Genomic DNA, 21,972 nt, shown 5'->3' with positions numbered 1-21,972 from the left:
CGCGCACCGGCGCCTGGCGTGGACCCCTGCCACGCACACGTCGTCGGCCAACCTGTGACTGGAGTGCGTCCGGCTGAGTTTCCATCTCCAGGCAGTTTACGCACCTCTCTCTCTCTCTCTCTCTCTCTCTCTCTCTCTCTCTCTCTCTCTCTCTCTCTCTCTCTCTCTCTCGTGAAGCCGCGGGGCCGCCTCTCATTCCGCGCGTGGAGGATGCACCTGACCGTGACTCCCTAGAGCGCTGCCCCCCGCCCCCCGCCGACCTCGGGGCCTCGCCGGAGCAAGCGGACGGAGAGTCACCACGGTGGCTAGCCATGCGCCTCGTGGAATAGAGCCGCGGGAGGGATCGGAAGAGACATTCCCTGCAGCTCGCGCCAACACGGGTGGGGGGGAGGACGAGGAGGAGGAGGAGGAGGCGGCGGAGGAACCCCACACCGCCATCCAGGGTTCCGCGGGACTGCAGACACCCCCTCCTCCAAGCATGCCCGGCGCACGCCCCTCGAGATCGACATTATAACTCGTCCTCTCTCTCCGGCTCTCCGCGCGTGTGCGCGAGGGTGGGGGCGGGGTGGGGAACCCCGCGCTCGCGCGCGCGCGGGGCGGCAGCGAGGGAGCCCCCGCCGGGGGGCGCTGCTCCGGGTCCCCGCGGGGTCGCGGTGGGGGGGGAGGGGAGAGGGGTGGGCACGGGGAGGGGAGGAAGAAGGATGGCGCACGCGGGGAGAACCGGCTATGACAACCGGGAGATCGTGATGAAGTACATCCACTATAAACTGTCGCAGAGGGGCTACGAGTGGGACGCCGCAGGCCCGGAGGCCGCCCCCACGCGTGGCATCTTCTCCTCCCAGCCCGGGAGTCGCCTCCCCCCGCCCGCGGCGCCCCGGGACCCCGCAGCCAGGACCTCGCCGCCGCCGCCCGCCACGCACCCCGCCGCCGCCGCCGCCGCCCCGGCCCCGGCGCTCAGCCCCGTGCCACCTGTGGTCCACCTGACGCTGCGCCAGGCCGGCGACGACTTCTCCCGCCGGTACCGCCGGGACTTCGCCGAGATGTCCAGCCAGCTGCACCTGACGCCCTTCACCGCCAGGGGGCGCTTCGCCACGGTGGTGGAGGAGCTGTTCAGGGACGGGGTGAACTGGGGCCGCATCGTGGCCTTCTTCGAGTTCGGTGGGGTCATGTGCGTGGAGAGCGTGAACCGGGAGATGTCGCCCCTGGTGGACAACATCGCCCTGTGGATGACCGAGTACCTGAACCGACACCTGCACACCTGGATCCAGGATAACGGAGGCTGGGTAGGTGTGAGGGGGTGCGTGTGCGCGTGCGCAGGCGCGCGTGCGCTCGGGTGGGTCTGGGTTCGAGATCTCGGGTGTGAGGGGCTGTGGTTAGAGGGTGCGTGCCGGGAGGGGGGAGATGGAGTCGAGACTGGGTCCCAGGTCCTCCCCTTGGGTCCAGGGCAGGCTTGTTGAGCTGGAGAGTAAGATGGGCCTCTCCTGCGGCCCCGGCCGGCGCCTCCTGGCCCCAGGTGCTGCCCATCTCGTGGGACGGGAGGGCTCGGAGATCTAGCGTCCGCTCCAACGTGGTCCCAGTTAGCCAGTGGACGTGGGGGATGTCGGGGACCGCTCAGGCGCCAGCCCGCGGGGTCCGAGGCCCCCCTGGTGGACAGTGCCGTGGCCTCCACGTAGGTGTCCTCCCATGAGATGGACAGGACCCCCCAGTGGACCGAGACCAGGCCTCTGCTGGCTCACTCCGAACGCTTGCCCACACGAGAAGCGCAGGCGTAGCGGTTTCCCTGGAGCACGGAGCTGTGTGGGTGAAGAGGCAGGGTAGGCCTCGGCCCCTGCGCACATTCCCAGGCAGCGTGGCCCCGGGCCCTCGGGGCCGTGGGCGCCTCCCCGGGAGTCCTCAGCGAGGGGATTTGCACTGCGAGCCTTCTTTGCATCCCACAGCCCATGCAAGACTTAAACCTTCGCTGGCATCTTGGTGTCTTACTATCCCGCCACCTAGATCCGCAGCATTTGGCCATCTTCCTTGCTGGAAACTTGCACCCAGGTTATCTGTGAGGAGAGGTGGTTCTTAGCTTGGGATTTTCTTGAGCGCTGACTGCAGTTGAAGTAGCTAATCCCTATAGCTTCGCAGACTGTCTGTGAGGTGGTGGTTCTCTGGTCCGGTGCCACATAGAGCTCCCTTCATTCTACCACCCAGCAGTACTTTTTCATGAAAAGGGGTGGAGAGCAGCTCCTAAGAGTTGGGGTGTCTCGTCAAGATCTGCACCTCGTATGTAAGACAATCAAGTCATTCTTATCTGGTTTCTTTTTTTTTTTTTAAGACCACTTTGTTTTAATTTGAAGAGTTATCTTCCAAAGCACTTGCCTTTTCTAGTTTTGGGGGGAGAATGATTAATACTGTGTTATAGAACCTATCAGGTGCCAAGAGTCTAGAATTGACTGCACATGGAGTTCAAAAGCGTATTACTTGTTTTTACTACATCTCACAACATGAGCTGATGTTCAGAGCCCCAAAAGAGGGGGAAAAAACCCCCAAACAAACTGGATGCTTGAGTGAACATCTGATGTTATTTGATCAAAGGTGACAAAATATTGATGTTGCTATTCCATCATTAAAAGTAAAATTAACTAGGCTATCCACATTTAAGCCTCTACACTTCAAATGCTCTTTATGAATTGCCTGTTTGTTGGGAACTCACATTATCAGAATCTTTAGTAATTCCAGAAGAATTTGCTAAAGGATGAAAAACGTTTTTGTTAAGAGTTTCATTAAGTAGGTGGTTTGATTTTTAGTCACTGTATCCAGACTCCAGAAGGATCATTTTAAAATCAAAAGAAAAACTAATACTTTTACTACTTAGATTTTTATGAAATTTTAAAACATTTTGCCTTCTAGTTGAAAGAAATCCAAGGTAATAACTGCCATCTATGAAGTTAATAAAAGGTGGGAAGCCAGGCCATATGTTTAGGATAGAAATTTAGATATACCCTTGGCCTTGAGTTGAATTGCAGTATGTTAAGATCTTATACAACTGAGTTTCTTTTTAAATGAAGCATCACTTTTTTTTTCCTGTTCCCCATCGGGTTTTCCTTGTCGAGCCTATCTTTGTGGTCAACAGGTATCTGGGGTTGATAAATGTACAGACTACATTTTAACGATGCCAAACCACAATGACATACTGTAGAACATGATAAAACACTTTTTTTTGACGACTCCTATAGTAAAAATAAATCATATAGAACCACAAGTGACTCAGGATAAAATGTGTAATAGTTTTCAGAACAACACATAGATGGTTGGCTATCTAGCAAAACAAAGGAATTTGGCACACAGAAAAAGTATGTATTAGGAAATACATTCATATGTGAACATTTCGGAATATAAGTTGGAGTATTTGCAAGTTATTAATGATTCAACCATCAATTCATATGTGTGGTTTTCATCTTAAGTTTTCTTTTTTAAAGGCATCTGGCATGCAGACAGCTTTTCCTCCAGATTTGCACCAGTCACAGTTGCATCTGTAATAATAGCTTGGATCGTACCGTGTTGGGTTGATAACAGTGAGACAGGTTCAGGAGAGGGCTAGCATAGTTCCGTGCCCTGAGACCACAGTGGTGGCATTTCTAGGGCTCTGTAGATCACCTTGATCTCTAGAACACTTTACAGTATTCTTGATGTCACCTTTTCTGTTCCTTGCTTTTCTTTTGCAAAGTCCAGACTCTTCCTTGGCTGAGGGGAGTTCTTCATATCCTAGGCTTTATAACATGGAGAAAGCATTCCTTGTAATGATCAGCTTCTGATAAGTGGTCCCTGAAGCCTTCAAATTAATAAAAGACTAAAGAAGTAATTGGGTGTAGAATGGGGCGTGGCTTCATTCCTAAGTCTGAATAAGGCTTTGTGTGGCATGCAGAGAAAGAGGAAAGAGAGAGCATTAGCTCTAAAACTGCCTAAGACCTTGGCACTGAAGTGTGGCTCCCTGACCAGCAGTCTGAGTGTTATTGAGAGCTTCTCACAGATGCAGAATCTAAGACTCACCCCAGTGCTACTGTAATTTGTATGCATGTTGAAGTGACGTGCGCTCCCTACTAAGTTGACTCCTAGGAGTCTATTTGTTGTTGTTGTTTTTGGTAGTACCAGCTACTGAACTCAAGGCTTCACTCTTGCTTTGCTTTCTTGCTTGGATGGTGCCCGACCACTTAAACCATGCGTCTGGGCTTTTTTTGGAGACGGAATCTCAGGAACATTTCTCTCTGGGTTGGTCTTTGAACTTTACTCTTCTAGACTTCAGCCTTATGAGAAGCTAGAATTACAAGGCTTAAGCTACCAGTGCCTGGCTTCTGAGGGACATCTTATTTATTTATTTATTTATTAGGAAGAATCACATCCTGGAATGGATTGTGTAGGGCCTCTTTTTTCCAGTCTTTCCTGGAATACCAACTTTCTCAGATGGTCACTAGACCGGTGGGACCCTGTGAAGTAGAGTGGAGAGAGGAAGAGATAGGTGTGCAGTCTACTAAGAATGTCATTTTGATGTATACCTTTTGTTTCTTACAGTATTTTTAGTATGAGTGTGTTTGCGTATTTATTATATGAAGTAGACCTACATGGTCAAGGGAAGGAAAAAAGTATCTGGATTCTTAAAAGGAAAATTCAAGAGCGTTTTCCATGGTAGTTTTGTAACTGTTTTTGTAATTGATTATCAGTGGTCCATTAAACTATGATGATTTTCCTACTGCAATTAAAAGGCAAGAAATTTGCTCCTTTAATGGACGTATTAGTATTTTTGGGGGGTGGGAGGGAGTCAGTCATGGAGCTTGAACTCAGGGCCTGGGTGCTGAGCCTGAGCTCTTTCGCTCAAGGCTAGTGCTCTACCACTGAGCCACGCACCACTTCTGGTATTCTAGTGGTTAATTGGAGGTAAAAGTCTCAATTGACTTTCCTGCCCAGGCTGACTTTGAACTTGATCCTCAGATCTGAGTCTCCTGAGTAGCTAGGCTTATAGGTATGAACCATCAACATCCAGCTCAGTTAGTACTTTATCTCCTTACAGCACAGTTTAAGTTCTCTTAAAGAGTTTTTGGTGGCCTTGAAGTTGTTTTGAGACTAGGGACTCTTGCTGGTAAAGAGCAGAAACATGAAGGGTAAGCTGATGGTAAAGGAAAATTGTGAACCTTCCATGCTATAAACCAAGAAGTAGGACTGTCCGACTGATTTTGAGTAGTGATTCGTATATTTTAAACAAGAACATGCAGGAGATTGACTTCATTCAGTTGATGAGGGAGTAGTCAGATTTTTGTGTCTCTTTTCTGAATATAGTTCACATCTATGCATCCATCCATCTAAATATTATTAACTGGGAATTGGTACCATGCTCATGCCAGTGTTCACTGTTCGTGAAAAAGCCTCATTTTTCTATTGGTTGAGTATCAGCTGCTTACGGCCCAGTTTTGGCAGTGAAATGATAGGATTAAAAATAACATTACAAAGATACAGTCTTAAATAATCCATTTAATGATGAACTTTTCCTTGGGAAAGTGCATCTTTCTGCTGGCTAAGAATCACATGGCCCCTTTTAATAATTTATTTTGTAGGAAAAGAATGCATTATTGCTCTTGGAGTTTTCAGTCATGTGCTCTTGAGTGATTATATTTCTGGACCTTCATACATTTTTTTTTTTTTTAGTTCACTGAGTTTTCTTCCGTGTTAGGGCTTTTGGTTGCTATTTAATGTGCGCTGAGAACATTCTTTCATGCATCTTACTTTGAGTTGTGCTGTCTAGTGAGAACAGACTGTTCTTTCTTGTGAGCCTTGATGGAATTGGTACATGTCGTATTGCTTAAATGTCATTAGGCCACAAAGAGCATACCAGGTAACAGAAAGCCACAGATTAAAAATAAATAAGAGCCTGCTTCTCACCATTTTCTCCCTTCTTCTCGCTTCCTTTTCTTCCTTTCTGCTCCTTGTCCTACTCCATGTTTTGGGAGGGATGAGAAGCCCACTCCTGAAGCAGCATGTGGGTGCTTTGCGCGTTGGTGAGCCCATCTCCCCACCCACCCTGAGAGCCTCTCCGCGTGTCTCGGCAGTCCGTTAGTCAAGTGGTATTCAGCAGGAGGGCATTTGTGCTAGAAAACAACACTCTCTTTGTAGCCTACAAGGAGAAAGTGTTCTTTTCCCCCAGAGCTATAATGTATTGGAGGATCAGAGGTTCTCTTAAACCTTTTGGAGGTAATGTGATATCACCTTATTCAGGTATGACAGTCGCCTCCCAATCTGGTTACCGAGTCCCCTGGCTACGTCTAGAGATCACCCAGTCTGTTTGCTTCTGTGGGAAGTGTCTCCTTCCTTCCTTGTGGTTTGATGTCTGCACAGAATTTGTGATGAAAAATCACTCAAGAACTGAGACAGTTACTCACAGACTAGGTGGCAAGGCCTACGTGTGTCCTGGGTTAGACTGAAGACAGGGGAAGGAGAGGTTGTTCCTGGCCTAGATGAACCGACAGGCCAGGATTTTCAGTGTCTTCATCAACTCATTGGTACCACACAGCCCCACAAGCCAGATTCCTGGACTACAGCATTTAGAAAGAAAAAGCAAATAACCCAACAGATGCGATTTTACTTCTGTTTTTATCTAGAAAAGTTATTTCTAACCTTAAAGCTGTTCATGTGTGCATTAGGCCTAATTTAAATAAGGGGCAAAAATGCAGATAACTTAAAAACTACTGTCCACAGAAGGAGGCCTAACAGAACTGAAAGACAAGGGGGGAGTTCCCTTTTTAGATAGTAACCCACTAAATATTATTTATGCACATTAGGAAGACTTAATAAACACCAGTCTACACTTTGTGAAGAATTGCATTAGTGCTTCTTAAGTAAAAAAACAATGAAGGCTCTGATTAGGATGATTAGAGCTGGGTAATTTGAAGAGCTTTCTTAAATAACGCATTCTTGTCTCTGGAAGGTTTTGAACCAGAGCAGAGCTGCTTGCTTTGGGAGAGAAGAAAAAGCTGCTATTTCAAGCCTGCGTCACTCTACTCTCAAACGCTTCTCTTCTGAAATGTGACTTCCATTTTTCGGAAAGTCTTGGTCCACTGTGATACCATTTTCCTCAGGAGCAGGTGAACGTGTTGCTTACAGTGCTTATGGTCCTCTTTTTGAAACTTACATAGCTTTTTTTCCCTTTTTGCAGTATTCCTGTGGTTTTGGTGTTTGTTTGTTTGTTTGTTTTTGATGTGCCCAGAGCTTTGTCCGCATGTCACCTGCCTGTCCTCCCGAGAGAACTGAGGATGTGACTTCTGTTTCTCCAAAAGCAGTTGCGTTTTCTCATAGAGCCTACACTTACTGTCACCCCCTACCTGCCTGCTCACTGAGCACAAGCTGACCCTCGGTGCAGCACCTTGCTACTATTCAACAGGTAGAATTTGCCTGGAGAAAATAGCAATATGTCTAGGTTTTAGCATGAGAGGGCAGAAATGGGGGTATAGCCATAGGTGTAGTATATCCCCATCTAATCTTGTCATAAGCAGCAGCACAGGTAAAAATGCTGCCAACGGAAGCTAACCAGAGCTTATAAATCCCAGGGCAGAGCAGATAAAAGGTGGTGTCTTATTGGCAGCATTTTCACGTCTTCCCATCTCTGCAGTACAAAATGATGGTGTATAAGACATAACTTGAGTCTTCCATACGTTTTGACTAAACTAAAATCACTTGTAGTGAGAACGACTTCGCTAAACAGTCTCTCAAACGTGCTAAAAAGAGAACATCTCCCTGACGTGCTGGTGTGGCTAGTTTGCTTTGGCTCCTTGGGAGATTTTCTTGGGCGATGGAACACATTCCATGAAGAGATTAAGGATGGAACACACCTCTGTTTATACACCGTCCGTGGGGCATGTGCCTCCGTGGGAAACTCCTCAATGGGAAAATTCACATTTCCTTTCAGCCACCGTTTTGCCTTCAGAATTTCAGAACTAGGGCCATATTCCCTTTTAAATTAATAATCAGCTGTCTGAGGCGTTGGTGTAATGAGTCAGAAGCTTATGACTGACTCTACTCTGTTCTTTATTATGTATGTCTCCCCCAAAACAAGCCCGGAACCCACTGTGTCAAGCGAAGCCTTAATTCTTCAAAGGAGATTTTCTGTTTCCCATTGAGACCAATACATCTCTTCTTGTGACAGTTGCAATGACAATATTTCTCTATTTTTAACTGTCGAGTAGACAGTTAAGTTGCAAAAGAGTAATGCAGTGTATACTCATTTTAATGCTTGGAGCCCCAAACAAGGAATCAATGTTGCAGCTTGTCTTTTCTTGACTTTTTCCAGTTCTCTTAAGCAGATAACTAAGGCTTCTTTATGACTTGAGTCTAGGTTATTGACTCTGAAATTGAAATGCAGCCAACTCTCCCTCTCCACTGCATTACAATTGTCTAAGAGCATTTGGAGCACAGACTTAGTCCTACAAGTTTAGTGCCTATCTAGTATATAATATTTATCCTCACTACAATTAGGGTAGGAATAAAACTATTTAAAATTATATCATCAGCTCTAGATATTGATTTGTGTCTTTGGAAAAGAATGTTGGTCCATTAAAGCACCTCTATGTTTGAAATTGCAGGGCTGTATCCTAGCTATTTCTTTCATGGGTTCCTATCAGCTTTAAATACACACACACACACACACACACACACACACACACACACACACCCCACTGAGAACATAAGAAGAGTTTTAAAGTATTTTATAACAAAATTAAAATAAGTACAATGAGGTAGAGCCACTTACTAAACATTAAAGCGATAGTATAAGGAAAAAATGATCTGAGGAAGTTTCTGTGTGTGTGTGTGTGTGTGTGTGTGTGTGTGTGTGTACGCGCATATGCACATAGGTGCCAATACTGGGTCTTGAACTCAGGACCTGAGTTCTATCCCTTAACTTTTTCTCTAAAAGCTGATGCTTTACCACTTGAGCTACATGTCTACTCACTGCTTTTTGGTGGTCAACTAGAGTCTTATGAACTTTTCTACCTAGGCTGGCTTTGAAGCTCCGTCCTGATGTGAGAAAGAGTTAATTAAGGAAAATGAACAGTTGTCCACAAAACTTAGCGTTGCGTAATTAAGGTAATGATGGTGTAGAAAGATCTGGTGACTGAGAAAAGTATGCACATTGTTATATTGATTTTACAAAAACAGGAAAAAATATTGGAGGCCTATTGTTTGCAAAGCTTTGTGCTACTTGTTTCCATTAAATAAAAATGTGTAGGACAGTGATTTCCTTGGGAGAGCTTGTCAAGCAGTGAAGGCTGAGTAGTGTATAATCCTTGACAATCTTTACTGGACAGAGAGGTCTGGTTTAGCCTGAAGGCATTTTGGAAGAGTTTCACATGTGCGATGACTTTGAGGCAAACTGTGGGGAACAGACAGTGGTGTGGGCAGAGGATTCCAGAGCAGTCAAGGTAGGCAGGGCTGGGTGATACCTGTTTAGGGAGCTGTGGAGTCTCATTTGACTAGAGCATCAAGAGCACTTGGAGATTCTACTTAGTGAATGTATCATTTGGTCCTAACTTGATAGATGTTGGAAGGGTCCCAAAACAAGACAGTAAGTGGGTGTGAGGAAGATGGATGAGGCAGGCTGGATGGGGAGACTGCAGAAGGAAACAGCCGAGCCATGTGAGTTGGGTGGAGAATGACAGGGTAGTCGTGGAGGTGGTACACAAGTTGAACCAAAGGACAAAATGTCAGGAGTGAGGGAAGAAAATCATCAGAGGATTCAGGGCGTGTACCAACTGGCTTACAAAGCCAACAGTATCTTCAAGAGAGAAAGCAAAGATAAGAGAAGTTATGACTTGGTGATTTAAATGTGATGAATATAATTTTGAACATTTTAAACTTCAGCTTCTGTGAGGATGCCCAAGTCAAATGCTCAGTAAGAAGCTGGATGGATGGATTAGTTCTAATTAGTGTCTTCCATTTGTGGCTCTAGGACTGACAAAATCAAGGTTCTCTCAATCACTGGGACTTCTTTATGAAATACTTCTCGTATTAAATTCAGGGTCGCGGGCTGGGAAGGTGGCTCAGTGGTAGAGCGCTTGCCTTGCATGCATGAGGCCCTGGGTTCGATTCCTCAGCACCACATAAGCAAAAAGAAAAAAGCCGGAAGTGGCTCTGTGGCTCAGGTGGTAGAGCGCTAGCCTTGAGCTGAAGAGCTGAGGGACAGCGCCCAGGCCCAGAGTTCAGGCCCCATGACCAGACCCCCCCCCAAAATAAATAAATAAATAAATAAATTTAGGGTCGCACCTAGCATTGTGGGTAGTGGATGGATAAACATCACTGCATATTGATGGGATTAAGAAAATTGCAGTTTAGACGCACTTTGGGTATCTAAGTCATGGTAACTAGTGAATGCTCCCCATTTCTCTTACTACAGAGTGTGTTGGCCAAATGTTACCTCCTACTGGTGCATTAATATTTAACAGAAACAAAACCAAAAAAGACCTATTAATTTATCTTTTTCATTATATTGCCAAGGTACGTTGTTCCTCCCTAAAGGTAAATCTGGATTTCACTTAATAATAGACATACAAGAATAATGAGTCCTTAAAATCAACATTAGACACCAAACTGCTAGTGGTCACATTAATCTGTTTAATTAGCATCAGTTCATTGTTCAAGGGGGCTTTCGTTTTGACATGTCCATATATTTGTACAATATACTTTGATCAGACTCATTCCCACATATTTTTGTTTATATGAAGTTGAACACACACAAAGGCTATACATATATGCTTCCCTCTCCTCTTTCCTTGAATTTCATGTTACCCAAACTGTGAAGGTCTTGATGATTAAGATTGATTATTCATCACCTTATCATTAAAGAATGAAAAGCTTGCCAGGCACCAGGGGTTCATGCCTAGCAAGCTGCTCAGGAGGCTGAGATTTTAGGACTGTGATTCGAAGCCAGCCTCGGGAGGAAAGTCTTGAGACTCTTCTCTCCCTCACCACCAAAAAGTCAGCACTGGAGCTGTGGTCCCAGTGGTAGAGCACCAGTGCGAGCAAAAAAATTAAGAGACAAAGGGACAGTGTCCAAACCCTGAGTTCAAGCCCAGAACTGGCACATACTCATGTGTGTGCATGTATACACACACACACACACACACACACACACACACACACACTATACAAGGCTTGTGTAAGATTCTATTGGTAGAGAGCAAGGTGAATGTTAACTCTGAACAGAACAGCATGGAAGTCACCAAGATGAGTGGGCCTCCAGTCCTCCTAGAAAAGTGAGCAGCCAACTGAAGCTAGAAGTCGGTATAGCTTAGCATCCCCAGAGGTGAGAGAACCAGGAGTTCATTTCTGAAGACGTGCAGTATAGGCTGTCAGTGCTGCACAGATCCAGCTGTCGCCCTGGTCACTTTACCCACGCTCTCCGCTGTGATTCAGGAAAACCTCCCAGCCAATCTGTGGTTTTGAGAACTGGGGGAATTTGTATTTTGAGAATCTTCTGGGTTTAGCACAAAGGACACTCCAAACCTTGTTGCTCATCATTTGTCATCTGTTCGAGAGAAAGACTGTATGACTTGTTTACTTATAATGAAGCCTCGTCATACTTCTCCAAGGGCTTTTAAAAGAAGGATTTGTCCCCTTGCAGACGTCCCCATGAATGAAACCACCAGCAAATTCTCTTTCCCCTCCCCCTCCCCTTCCTCCCTTGCTTTTGAGGCCATCTGTGCCTTGCCTTCCCACTGCCAGCCCCTCTTCAAGTGGCTTATCTTTGAGTGAATTCAGAAACTTCAAATTATAAAGGACACACAGATAATTGGCCTGGTCCCCAAACTATCTGTCCCCTGCGCTGCTGCCAGATCCTTCTAATGAATACATCCAGTGACAGTGGGGTTCTTGAGCCTGTCCGGGTCCGTGAGAAAATGAGCCCCTCCGCTTTGTAACAGCTTGTGGCTCAGGGGGAGACGTGACAGCCACTGCGCAAGTTTTCTTTGAATGTAGTTTTCTTTCCCATAAATGATACTTTGAGAATCCAGTGGAGGGGTTATTAGTTTTCTATTTCATGCTTGGCCTGTGTGTGGGAATAACACAAGCTGTCACTGCAAATCAGTAGCTTAAACAAGCTTTGTCTGGTTCATGTGAACATTTAATATTTGGCTCGATTAAAAATTAACTGATGAAAAGTACATGTCGTTGGAATTTGAAAATACCTTTTGTACGGAATATTTCAAAGGCATGACCAATGAATAAATGGGTGGTTTTTAAAACACAAAGCCTTGTGGGGTGTGGGTAGGGTTAATCTGAGCAGACAATCATTTTAAGGCCTCTCTACCTGTTTGGTCTGGCATGTGAAAAGCAATGTCCTGTTTGTGGTTGCTAAGTTACTCAAAAATGAGCGAATAACTTTTTTTTTAAATTGTTGTTGTTAGTTTTAAATTGGTCACAGGCTTAAAACACACAGGACAAAAGATTGGTTATTCATTTATCCAGCACATTTACACCCTTTACCTATAGCATGAGGTCAAGCGTGTAGACCCACGGTCAGGAGTGGGGTGGCCACAGATCATAAAAATCCAGTGCTGCGGACTGTCCTGATGCTAGAAGAGGATGTTCAGCAGCAGGAGACATTTGTTAGAACAAGGAGGTCTTCCCCGGAAGAGCAGCAAAACCTCCAGGGGGAGCAGGGCAGAGCCTAGTGGGTGGAGGACCGGGGAGAGCAAAATGTGCCCACAGAAAACTTCTTCCACAACAAGCTTTGTAGAGATGGAAGAGTGGATCTGGGGTGATGCAGGAGCGTGGGTCACTGGGGTGGCGCTGTGGGGATCAGAACAGCTGGGGATGGAGAGCTTGGCTGTAAGTGAGATATATATATTATGTGTGTGTGTGTGTGTGTATACACATATATACACGCACACACACATCTATGTGTATGTATGAAAGTCAAGAACTGTCTTTTATTTGTCTCTTGAATGCAGTCCTGTAGACACATCAGCCAGCAAATAGCTACAGACGAATGGAGAGAGGAGAGTGAGTGAATTCAGTTGTAACGTTCAAAGTTCACATGTGAAAATGGAACTTGGGATGAATGGTGTTGGGAGCTGTGAAGGAGAATGATGGGAGGGTGACGTTGGACTCATAACTTGGTATATTAAATTGAAATAATGCATTAACAGCTCAATAGAAAGTCTACCTGGCAAAGCAGAGGCGAGGAATGGGAGGGAGGGATACGGGGAGCCTGTGCCACTGCACTGCTCTTGGCACAGCGCAGCTAATGGCTTTTCTTCATTAGCAGCTGAAGATGGTGTTCTACTCGAAGATTAATGCTATTCGTAGAATCTGGCTCTGAACATCAGTTTCAAACGAGTTCCCATTCACAACCTGGCATTCAAAGCCGTGGCTTCTATTTGGGGTGCAGGTGTTTGAAGCACGTTTTCCCTTGCCAGTCAGTCATGCCTCACATTTCCATTTATCACAGCATCGGTCATCGACCTCGGCACCACTAGTCAGGAAGGAAGGAAGCGAAGCATTTATGGAGTCTCCTTGGGTGCCAGAATGGCAAGTTTGACCCTTTTATGGATAGGAGATGATTTAACCTCAGTAACCTCCTCGGGAGAGAAGGAAGTGGACTAGATAGAAGATGAGGAAACTCCAGTGTCTTCTCCTAGAAAGAGGCAAAGCCAGGGTCCTGTAGACAGACCAGCTGACAAAGAAGGTCCTCTGGAACTTAAAGAGAAGTTTAAACATTTGAAAGAGAGACCTATTAGTTAAAAAAAAAAAAAAAGGCAGATGTTGCAAGGGAAGCTTTGGTTTCTTTAAAAACCCAATTAGCCCTTGTTCTTTAAGTAAGGAAGAGGTGAAGGAACTCTTCTCACAGCACGAATTCTTCCTAGAGGAAAAAAAAAAGCAAGTTAAATGAAACTTTGCTTGCTTCCCTTGCATTCCGTGAGTCTGTATAAATACCTGCTTTTTTTAAAAAGTAGGGGTCAGGGATGTGGCTCCCTTGGCAGAGTGTTGGCCTATGAGTCCAAGTGGCAGGTACTGAGTTTGAGTCCAGGTCTCAGTCGTTAAAAAAAAAAAAAAAAAAAGTAGCTGCCTCATGTTCAAGACTAGATTCCTGTTTCCAAGGTCTTCGGGGAAGGGCACTTGGTGAAAGTAACAGAGCTGGACCTAACAGCTGGAACCCGTGATCTCACTGTCCACCGTAACCTGCCTAATGTCTTAATAAAAAGCCAGGCAAGGCTGCGGTTTCCCTCAGCTGTGAGCCTCCTCCCTAGGCTGGTCTTATTTTAGGTATAACCTTAGTATGGTTTTTATTGCCCAGCGATGGAATGACATGTGACTCAAGTCTACAAGATGATGATATATCTGTTTTTAGACTTAGCTGTAAATTTTATTCTACTTGTAAACAAACCCACCTGTAGAGCCCTGCGTTTATCCAGTTAGGGTTGTTTCCATCCCCTGCATGCTAATTTGGATACTTTGGCCTAGAACAACAAAGTGTTTCCAGAATAACTGTTGAACAGGATGCAGTGTATTGACTTGTGGAACTCAGGGAGGTCCAGCTTGGGCCAGTAAACTCTTATACTTAAAAGCTAGCTTTGGACAAGGTAGGAATCTCTCCCTCCCTCCTTAGGAAGCCCGTCTCTCTACTCCTACTTTCTCATGAACGGTATATCTCTTTGTTATGAAGCAGATACAAATCGAATATTAAGATAAGTTGAAGTTCACATGCAGAATGCAAAACTCAAAAGAAGAAGCTCTGAAGTGTTCAGACATTTGGTTAATATAGATACATTTTTAAAAATTAAATGTTCTCCCCCATGCACTGGTATGCCTTTTTAAAGTAGAACTATGTGATATTTCACAAGGACGCAAAAAAGGAAGGGAAATTATTATTCAAGCAGAGGGACGATAGTAACCTTTCATTAGGTGAGACCAAGAGTTCAACAGGAACCTCCCCAATCCCCCAAACCCAGGACTCCTCATTAGTTGAACTAAACAAGTCACCAGCTCTTTCTTCCCTGTCTCTCTCTTTTGTTTAATGAACCATACGGGTTGTTTTTTAAGTTGACCCAATATAATCCAGAATGTTTAATTTATAAGCTATAAACCAACAGCATAATATTTAAAAGGCTGCCTGGTGTGTGTGTGTGTGTGTGTTGTTCTTTAACAGGTTGTGTGTGACCTCTTAGTGACAGACTTGTGCTGTCAGGAAGAGGAAAGCGTAGGCTGGATTCTGGGCTTCTGGTTTCCAGTGTGAAGAGGAGATGGTTGGGATTCTTTTCAGTGTCCTTTGAGAAATAAGGAGTGCCTGTTTGTTTCCGGTTCTGGAATTTGTGAGTAGAAAAAACCTTTATGACGGCGAAGTGTAGTAATATTTTCAGAGATCTCTGTTTAAGGATAATTACCCTCCACACAAGTAGAGCAGGAAGTAATTTCCACCCTCTGTGCAGAAGGAGGTTAGAAAGTTTTCATGTGAAGTTCACGCGCAGCTCCCGAGAGCTAGGCCATCAGTGATTGCCAACCAGTCTTCTTCAACAGAGTAATGGTGGTGCTGCTGCTGGTGGTAGTGGTGATGATGATGGTGATAATGCTGGTGGTGGTGGTATTTGTGTATATTAAAGCATATATAACATGTTGGGGATTGTTAGTGACAACACACTGCTCAGCTTTTGGAGTTTTCAGGAAGCTTCTTTCTATGAAGGCCCCCAGAAGTGATGACTTGGGGCAAGCCTCCCCAGTGGCAGGCAGGATGCGGAGAAGCCTGTTTAGGAAACCATTTATCTCAAGTAGACATAGCATCTGCAATGACCTGAGCAGAAACAACAATGGCAGTGACATCAGCCTCACAGCCTTTTTTCCCTGGCATAAGAAACCAGTTATGTAAGGAAAAAGGAATTTCTCTGGGGAAGAGTCCTAGAAAGAAAGCAGCAGTTGAGATAAAAATAACAAAGATATAACATAGGATCCGAACGTTTCCTGTGTTTTCCCATCCACGCTCGAGGCCTTGCATGACTGACTCTGCTCATTTCCACCCATCTGGGCTGGATGGCCCTGTCCATTTGACTGGTATATACCCGAGTCCAGTGGAAGAGCTGGGTACTGTGGAGTTAGTGGAACCGTACTTTAGATTTGCCCTCAGCATACCTAGCTAGAAGAAGGGATCTTTCAGGGGAAGCACTGCTGTAAAAATGGAAGCCCAGGGCTTTCTGGAAAGAAGGGTGGTGAGTTTGGTCTCTCATCTAGGACCAGAATCTGAGCTGTCTTGGTTCAGGTATCTGCACCCGCCATCATGGATCATTACAACCTCCTCTGAAGCTGTGTTCTCACGCTACAGGTCAGGGTCTTGTAAAATAAGTTCTTGTCATAACAAAGCATGTGGCTGCCAGATTACACCTCAGAGGCCCTCTCCCTGCTTCATCCAGAAGATTTCCAGGTACTGTGGGGAAAGATGCTGTTTCTATGCTGAGTCTGACTCAGGGGGTGGGGTGGAGGGGTCATGCTGATAAATGGTGATAAATAGTAGTGGCCACCGTGTGGAGAAAGAGGAGGAAACCCAGCCAAACTCTCTTGGCTCCAATTTTATGCAAATTGGCTTAACAGAATGCAAATGATTTCTCAGTAATTCAAGGCCCAAGGACACAGGCTCAGCTGTTTTCGGTAGTGTCTCTGTGCTTTAGATCCAGCCGCTTTTGAGGCAGGGCAGGGCTCCAGCAGGACAGGTTACAGATGGCTTGGGAAGGAATGGCCGCCTGCAGCAACAGACACCACGCCTGGAATTGCATCCACGGAGCTGCAGCTTTGGCAGAAAACAGTACAAGATTGATGTGTCTGGGGACCAGGAGAATGTCAAGGCAACTCATGCTTTCCAAAGGCCCGTATTTCTCGTTATCCCCCAATGTTGCTATGATCATGGTATATGTGAAACACTTCCTTCTCCCATATATGATGATTGGTTATTTACCTGCTGCAGGCACTTGAACTATATATTGAGAAAAGGCTACTATGTACCACCTAAGTGTGGAGCTATGACCCTGTATCTAAATGTACTCTACCCTTAGGTTGCCAGAATGAATGCAATACTATTTCATCAGTACATTTTATATTAATTACATGTTAAGGCAGTGTTTTTGTATATACTGATTTAAATAAAAAATATCAAATGTGGTCACTAGGAAATATAAATTTTGTTTCAATTGGACAATACTGGTCCAGACTTGTAACTATTCATTACAGGATGTGAACACTATTTATTCCACACTTGGGTGTTATTCTATGGATTCTGGTTCTAGGATTACATTTTTGTTGATTTCCATATTTGCATATTATTATGCAGGAAGTTGAAAAGCCTTTTTTTTCCTCTGAAATTGGGGTACAGTGGAGATCATTTGCAGTATCCTGTATAGCCCTGTTTAATGTGTTTGTTTCCAGGCTGTGGTTAGTCCCACTGTGACTGTCTCTTATAGGATGGCAAGCCTTGCATGCCTTCGCATGAGAAAAGAAGGGGGAAACTGCTAGCCTGCAGTTAGAGCTGGGTTGGGAATAGAATTTCAGCCTTTGACTTGCAGCTCAATGCCCACTAAAATAGGCTAAAACTTGCTTGTGGCAATATTTTCTTTTATTATTTCTTCCAAAAGTAATAGAACATAGTCAATTTAGAAATATTTATGTGTACATGTGTAAGGCAGATATGTTTGTGTACATATCCCACAGCCAGCTAACATGATGTCACCCAAGGTCGCAATGGATATTCATTGTCAATGTGCAACTCCCGTTGGGATTTTCCCATCCACTTGAGGGAAGGGTAGGGTCAGGGTGGCAGGCGTATTGTCACAACCAGGGCTGTTTTCTTCTGTTGGAAGTCAGACAGTCATGTTGAGCTCCTGGAAATGTGAAGCAAGGTTGGAAAGTCTTCAGATTGAGTGTTAGTCATCAATGGTATAGAAACACAAGGCAGGTTCCCTGGACCATTGAGTGGGGGATTACATCCGACATAGGAGATGGCTTAGGACTGGGACAGAAAGGTGAAAATTCCTAGGAAGAAGAAAGAAGGCCAAGGCTTGGAGGCAGGAGCGGCAGGTGGGAGCTGTGTAGCCTCCAGAGGCCTGGAGGGGCAGGGGACTTGGGCGTGCCTTGCTGGCCCTGCTAGGTACTTGCTGTTCTGGCATGTCACATACTTTCCTGAATATGTGTTTCTTCGTCTTCAAGTGCAAGAATTGAATAAGAAACCCATTACCATTTTGAAGATAGAGCAATTGGCAAAGACTGTATCAACCAGGTCTGAGTTTCTATTGCCATTCCTTCTGCTGCCTAGCACACTCAAGGGCACCACGATCATAAGTGTGGTGATTGGCTGAACCCTTACCTGGCCCTGAATTCTAATTACCCTCTAACTGTGGTCAAATACCTACATATACTTAAATAAATACCTACTTCCCGACATAGGTGCATAGCTATTGTAGAATGAGATCTAAAAGTACTTATTTCCACTTGTCGTTCTGGGCTCTTTCTGTTCTCTTCATCCCAATGCTTTCTGAATTCTAATTATTTCTTACCATATGTCTTCAGAGTGTGGTATTAAACAGGTACTCCTTCTCTCACATTGATCACAAATTTTACCAAATCTTCTTTTTAATCTTAAACTATTTCCTCATCTTTTATACCTCCTGTGAGTTAAACAAGCTTCCAGGCTAGAGATGAATGACAGAAGGACCTAACTACTTTTTCTCCCGAGGACTGTATTTTAACCGCAGGGAGACAAAGCCCCCTCCTCCCCCTCCCACCTCCCCCCCCCCCCCCTATCTTGGAGCAGCTTTGTAGAATCCTCTCAGGAGCACATTCCCTCACTCCAGCTTCCAGCCACCTCTTCCGCCTCATTATACTTTGCTTAGCACTGAGAAGCCTGGCATGGTTTCTGTTGGAATGAAAAGTTTGGCAGAGCTGCCCTAGACAACAGCACCGCAAAACACTGTGGCAGAAGGTTTGGTCTACATACCAAGGCAGCCAAAGTATTAATTGCATTCTCTGTGATCACAAAAAAAAAGGCGCTGAATTATTCTCTTCATGTTTTAAGAATGACAGGCCTTCGCACTTCAGACTCAAAGCATAGTGCATCACATGGCAAGGAGAAGCTAGATTTGAGGACAAAAATTTAAAAAAAAAACAAAAGCATAGAAATGAAATGGATTGGTTGCCAGATACTCCTTACAAAGATGGACAGGTAGCCTGTGTCATGATTGATACCTGTAAAATGGACATCAGGGAAAGGCCAACGAAGAGTTTTCATACATTTACATGATCTAGCTTCACAATCTGAGATCTTATTTCAGACATTGAAGTGGGACTTTCTGTAACTGCTTCATTTTTTTATTTTTTAAATAGTTGTACAAAGAGGTCTCGATTGAACATATCAGTAGATGAGTGCAGCGCACCTTGATTAATATCGCCCCTTCCATTGTACCACGGAACCCCATACATCCCCTCACCTGGCCTGCGTTCTGAAATGGGATTTGTCCACTTGCCTGCTACAAGTTGACCTCAACCCTTTTCTTTCATGTAGGTATATGAAAAAAAATAGAGAAATCTGGATGTGGAATTTCTGTGTGTTCTTTGCTTCCTTGGACCCTGATTTTCCTCATGTCCAGGGTCCTTCAGTCTCTTCCTGCTGCTTTTCCTTGGAGCCTGCTGTTCCTCCTTCCAGAAATGCGCCCCTTCACCACACACCCCCACAGACGCCCACCTGCAGGCTTGCTGATCCTATCTCCAGTCTCTGTGCACCTGTGGAGATTATTTCGCAAAGAGCTGTTTGTGATTCTTTGACTTGGTTGGTAGGACAGATAAAGCAGGTGTCAGCCTGTGTTGGGGGAATTTTCCTATGCTACCCATTGCTATTCTGTTGGTACCCCACCCTCTCTTCACAACCCCCAAAAAAGAGAAGTACAGCTGCTGCTAATGTTCAGGGTTTGAGGAGGTTTTGGTTTAAAATGTTTGTTTGGATCAGAGGGAATTTTGTGCTGGGCAGTGCCTGGGGGCAGGACATGCAGTGTGATCCTTCTATGATTAGACTCCATTTCTCCTCCTTGGTCTTCTCTGTGTGGCACAGAGACGCTGGCTGGGAGTTTTGCCTGGGGGCTGAGTCTAGGCTAGGGTGGCATCGACTTGGTTATCATCTCATAGGCTGTGTGAGGGCTTGGCCCAGGTGATGTTTCTGAACCGGCTCTGTCAGAGAGAAGACCCTTCAGCTCAGAGAGTCAGGGCCCTCAGGTCAGGCTGTGCAAGTCTTTGCTAAGATGACTTGTCTCCAGCAGTGGGAAGCAGAATGCCTAGACCCCTAACACCCTTCTGTCTTTGGGCCTGTTTGTCTACTGTATCCGGCAGAGAGCCTCTAAGCTCCCCTCCCCGTTGAGTGTGAGGGCGCCTTCTGCTCAGTGAATCTGCTGCAGTAGGCACCTTGTCCAACACTTCTGGACCATACCTCAAGGAGACCAGACTCAAGGAGAACTGAGAGCCCACCCCTGTGTGCTCTCATGGCTGAAAAACTGTGCCACAGCAGTGAAAATGGCTCTTTGGTTGCTCTCTGTCAACTTCACTGGCTGTCCATTTCCCAAGCCATCACGCACTCAACCTTTTCTGTCTGCGTGCAAGCCTCCCACATTAGGCTCAGAAGCAGCTTCCAAGCTACCATTGTTTGTGTCCGTTCAGGCTAGAAGAGTCATGAACCATATGGGAAAGCTTTCCTACAAAGTATTTTGATTTGTTTTTTCAGCTTAATCTGGGGAGACTGCTAATCGTTCATATCTAGGATGGCCAGAACTTTAGTTTCCCAGCTGGAATCCTTGCACGAGGAAGGAGGGGTGTGCTGGGATGTCAAGGTAAATCAGGATGTTCCCAGGCAAACTGGCACCTGAAGTTCTAACCCTGAACATGTCGGTCTTCATTACTGGGGGTTGTGCTAGTCCTTCCAGGACTTGTGCAAAGGCTAATGAAGAATTCTGTAGATTTCTATGCATTATAAACACATCCACTAGAAACCCTCCTGTTGACTATGTATTTACATACTCAGCTCCTTGAGCTCACCACGCGTGAAAATGCATTCTTGGACTCTCATGGAATAATAGCCTTTTCGTGGAATTCTTCAGGGCCCTACACCATTTTATAGGCAATCATTGTTCCTTCTCTGCCCCGCCCCCTCCATGGTACTGGGTAATTGAACTCAAGGCCTCAAACTTGCTAGATTAACCTTGGATCAGCCTCCTCAGTCCTGATTTTGTTCCTCAGTTAGGGTCTTGTGCATTAGCCTGGACCAGCTTTGGACTATGATCCTTTGCGGGTATGTACCACCACAACTGGCACCCAGGTGTTGTTCTTTTCTTCATTTGGTATTCTAAGACTAGGAAGAAGAGACACAGCTCAGTGCCACCCCTGGCCCAGTAAAGATTGCCTTCTACCCTTTTGATGAAAGAAATGAAAGAATCTAAAACATCGTTTCAGTAAAAAAAAAAAATTCCCATATTACTGAGGAATAAAAAAAGAATAGCCATGACTATTCCAAAACCGTGTTTGATAATGTGACAATAGTTAAAACTAGACCAAGTGATTCAAGGCCATTTGCTTTTACCTCTTCACTCTTCAGTGTGTTACTGGGTAAACTTTTACAGATTACCTTCATGCTTCTTGGTTTAAATTGCAAACTACCAAAGGAAAGGAACTCTGTGGCTTAAGTTTGTCCAAATTATCCACAAGCATAGCTGTGGACAAGTTGATACTCGATACTTCTTCAGTCTGGTGTTTTTCAGTACTAGATGCTGTATTGATTAGCAAAAGGCTACTTTTTGTGAGGGTAGATATCCAAGTACGTGCTTTGCCCTTTATATACTATCTTGGAAATCTTTGGTAAGACAAATGATAATTATAACTATATATATATAAATATATATATATATAAAGAGAGAGAGTTTTCTTTTTACCAATGAACTTTAG

General features: G+C 45.1%; 1 protein-coding gene across 2 annotated transcripts in view; it reads left to right on the top strand.

The window, feature by feature from the left end:
• The first annotated feature begins 671 nt into the window (after nucleotides 1–671).
• Bcl2 (BCL2 apoptosis regulator) overlaps nucleotides 672–21,972 on the top strand; it is a 166,461-nt gene continuing 145,160 nt past the window's right edge. Inside the window, exons 1-2 of one of the 2 annotated variants that reach the window (XM_042693480.1) lie at nucleotides 672–1,283; nucleotides 15,167–15,448. In XM_042693480.1, the coding sequence (XP_042549414.1) occupies nucleotides 702–1,283; nucleotides 15,167–15,253 (669 nt within the window). In that variant the 5' untranslated portion in view covers nucleotides 672–701 and the 3' untranslated portion in view covers nucleotides 15,254–15,448. Of the gene's footprint in view, nucleotides 1,284–15,166; nucleotides 15,449–21,972 lie in introns of those variants that run through there. The other variant, XM_042693479.1, reaches the window with a different exon arrangement.

The sequence above is a fragment of the Dipodomys spectabilis genome, unplaced genomic scaffold (genome assembly GCF_019054845.1).
Source record: "Dipodomys spectabilis isolate Male_0828 unplaced genomic scaffold, ASM1905484v1 ptg000169l, whole genome shotgun sequence".
NCBI lineage: Eukaryota > Metazoa > Chordata > Mammalia > Rodentia > Heteromyidae > Dipodomys > Dipodomys spectabilis.
This window is presented reverse-complemented; position numbering and strand designations above follow the sequence as displayed.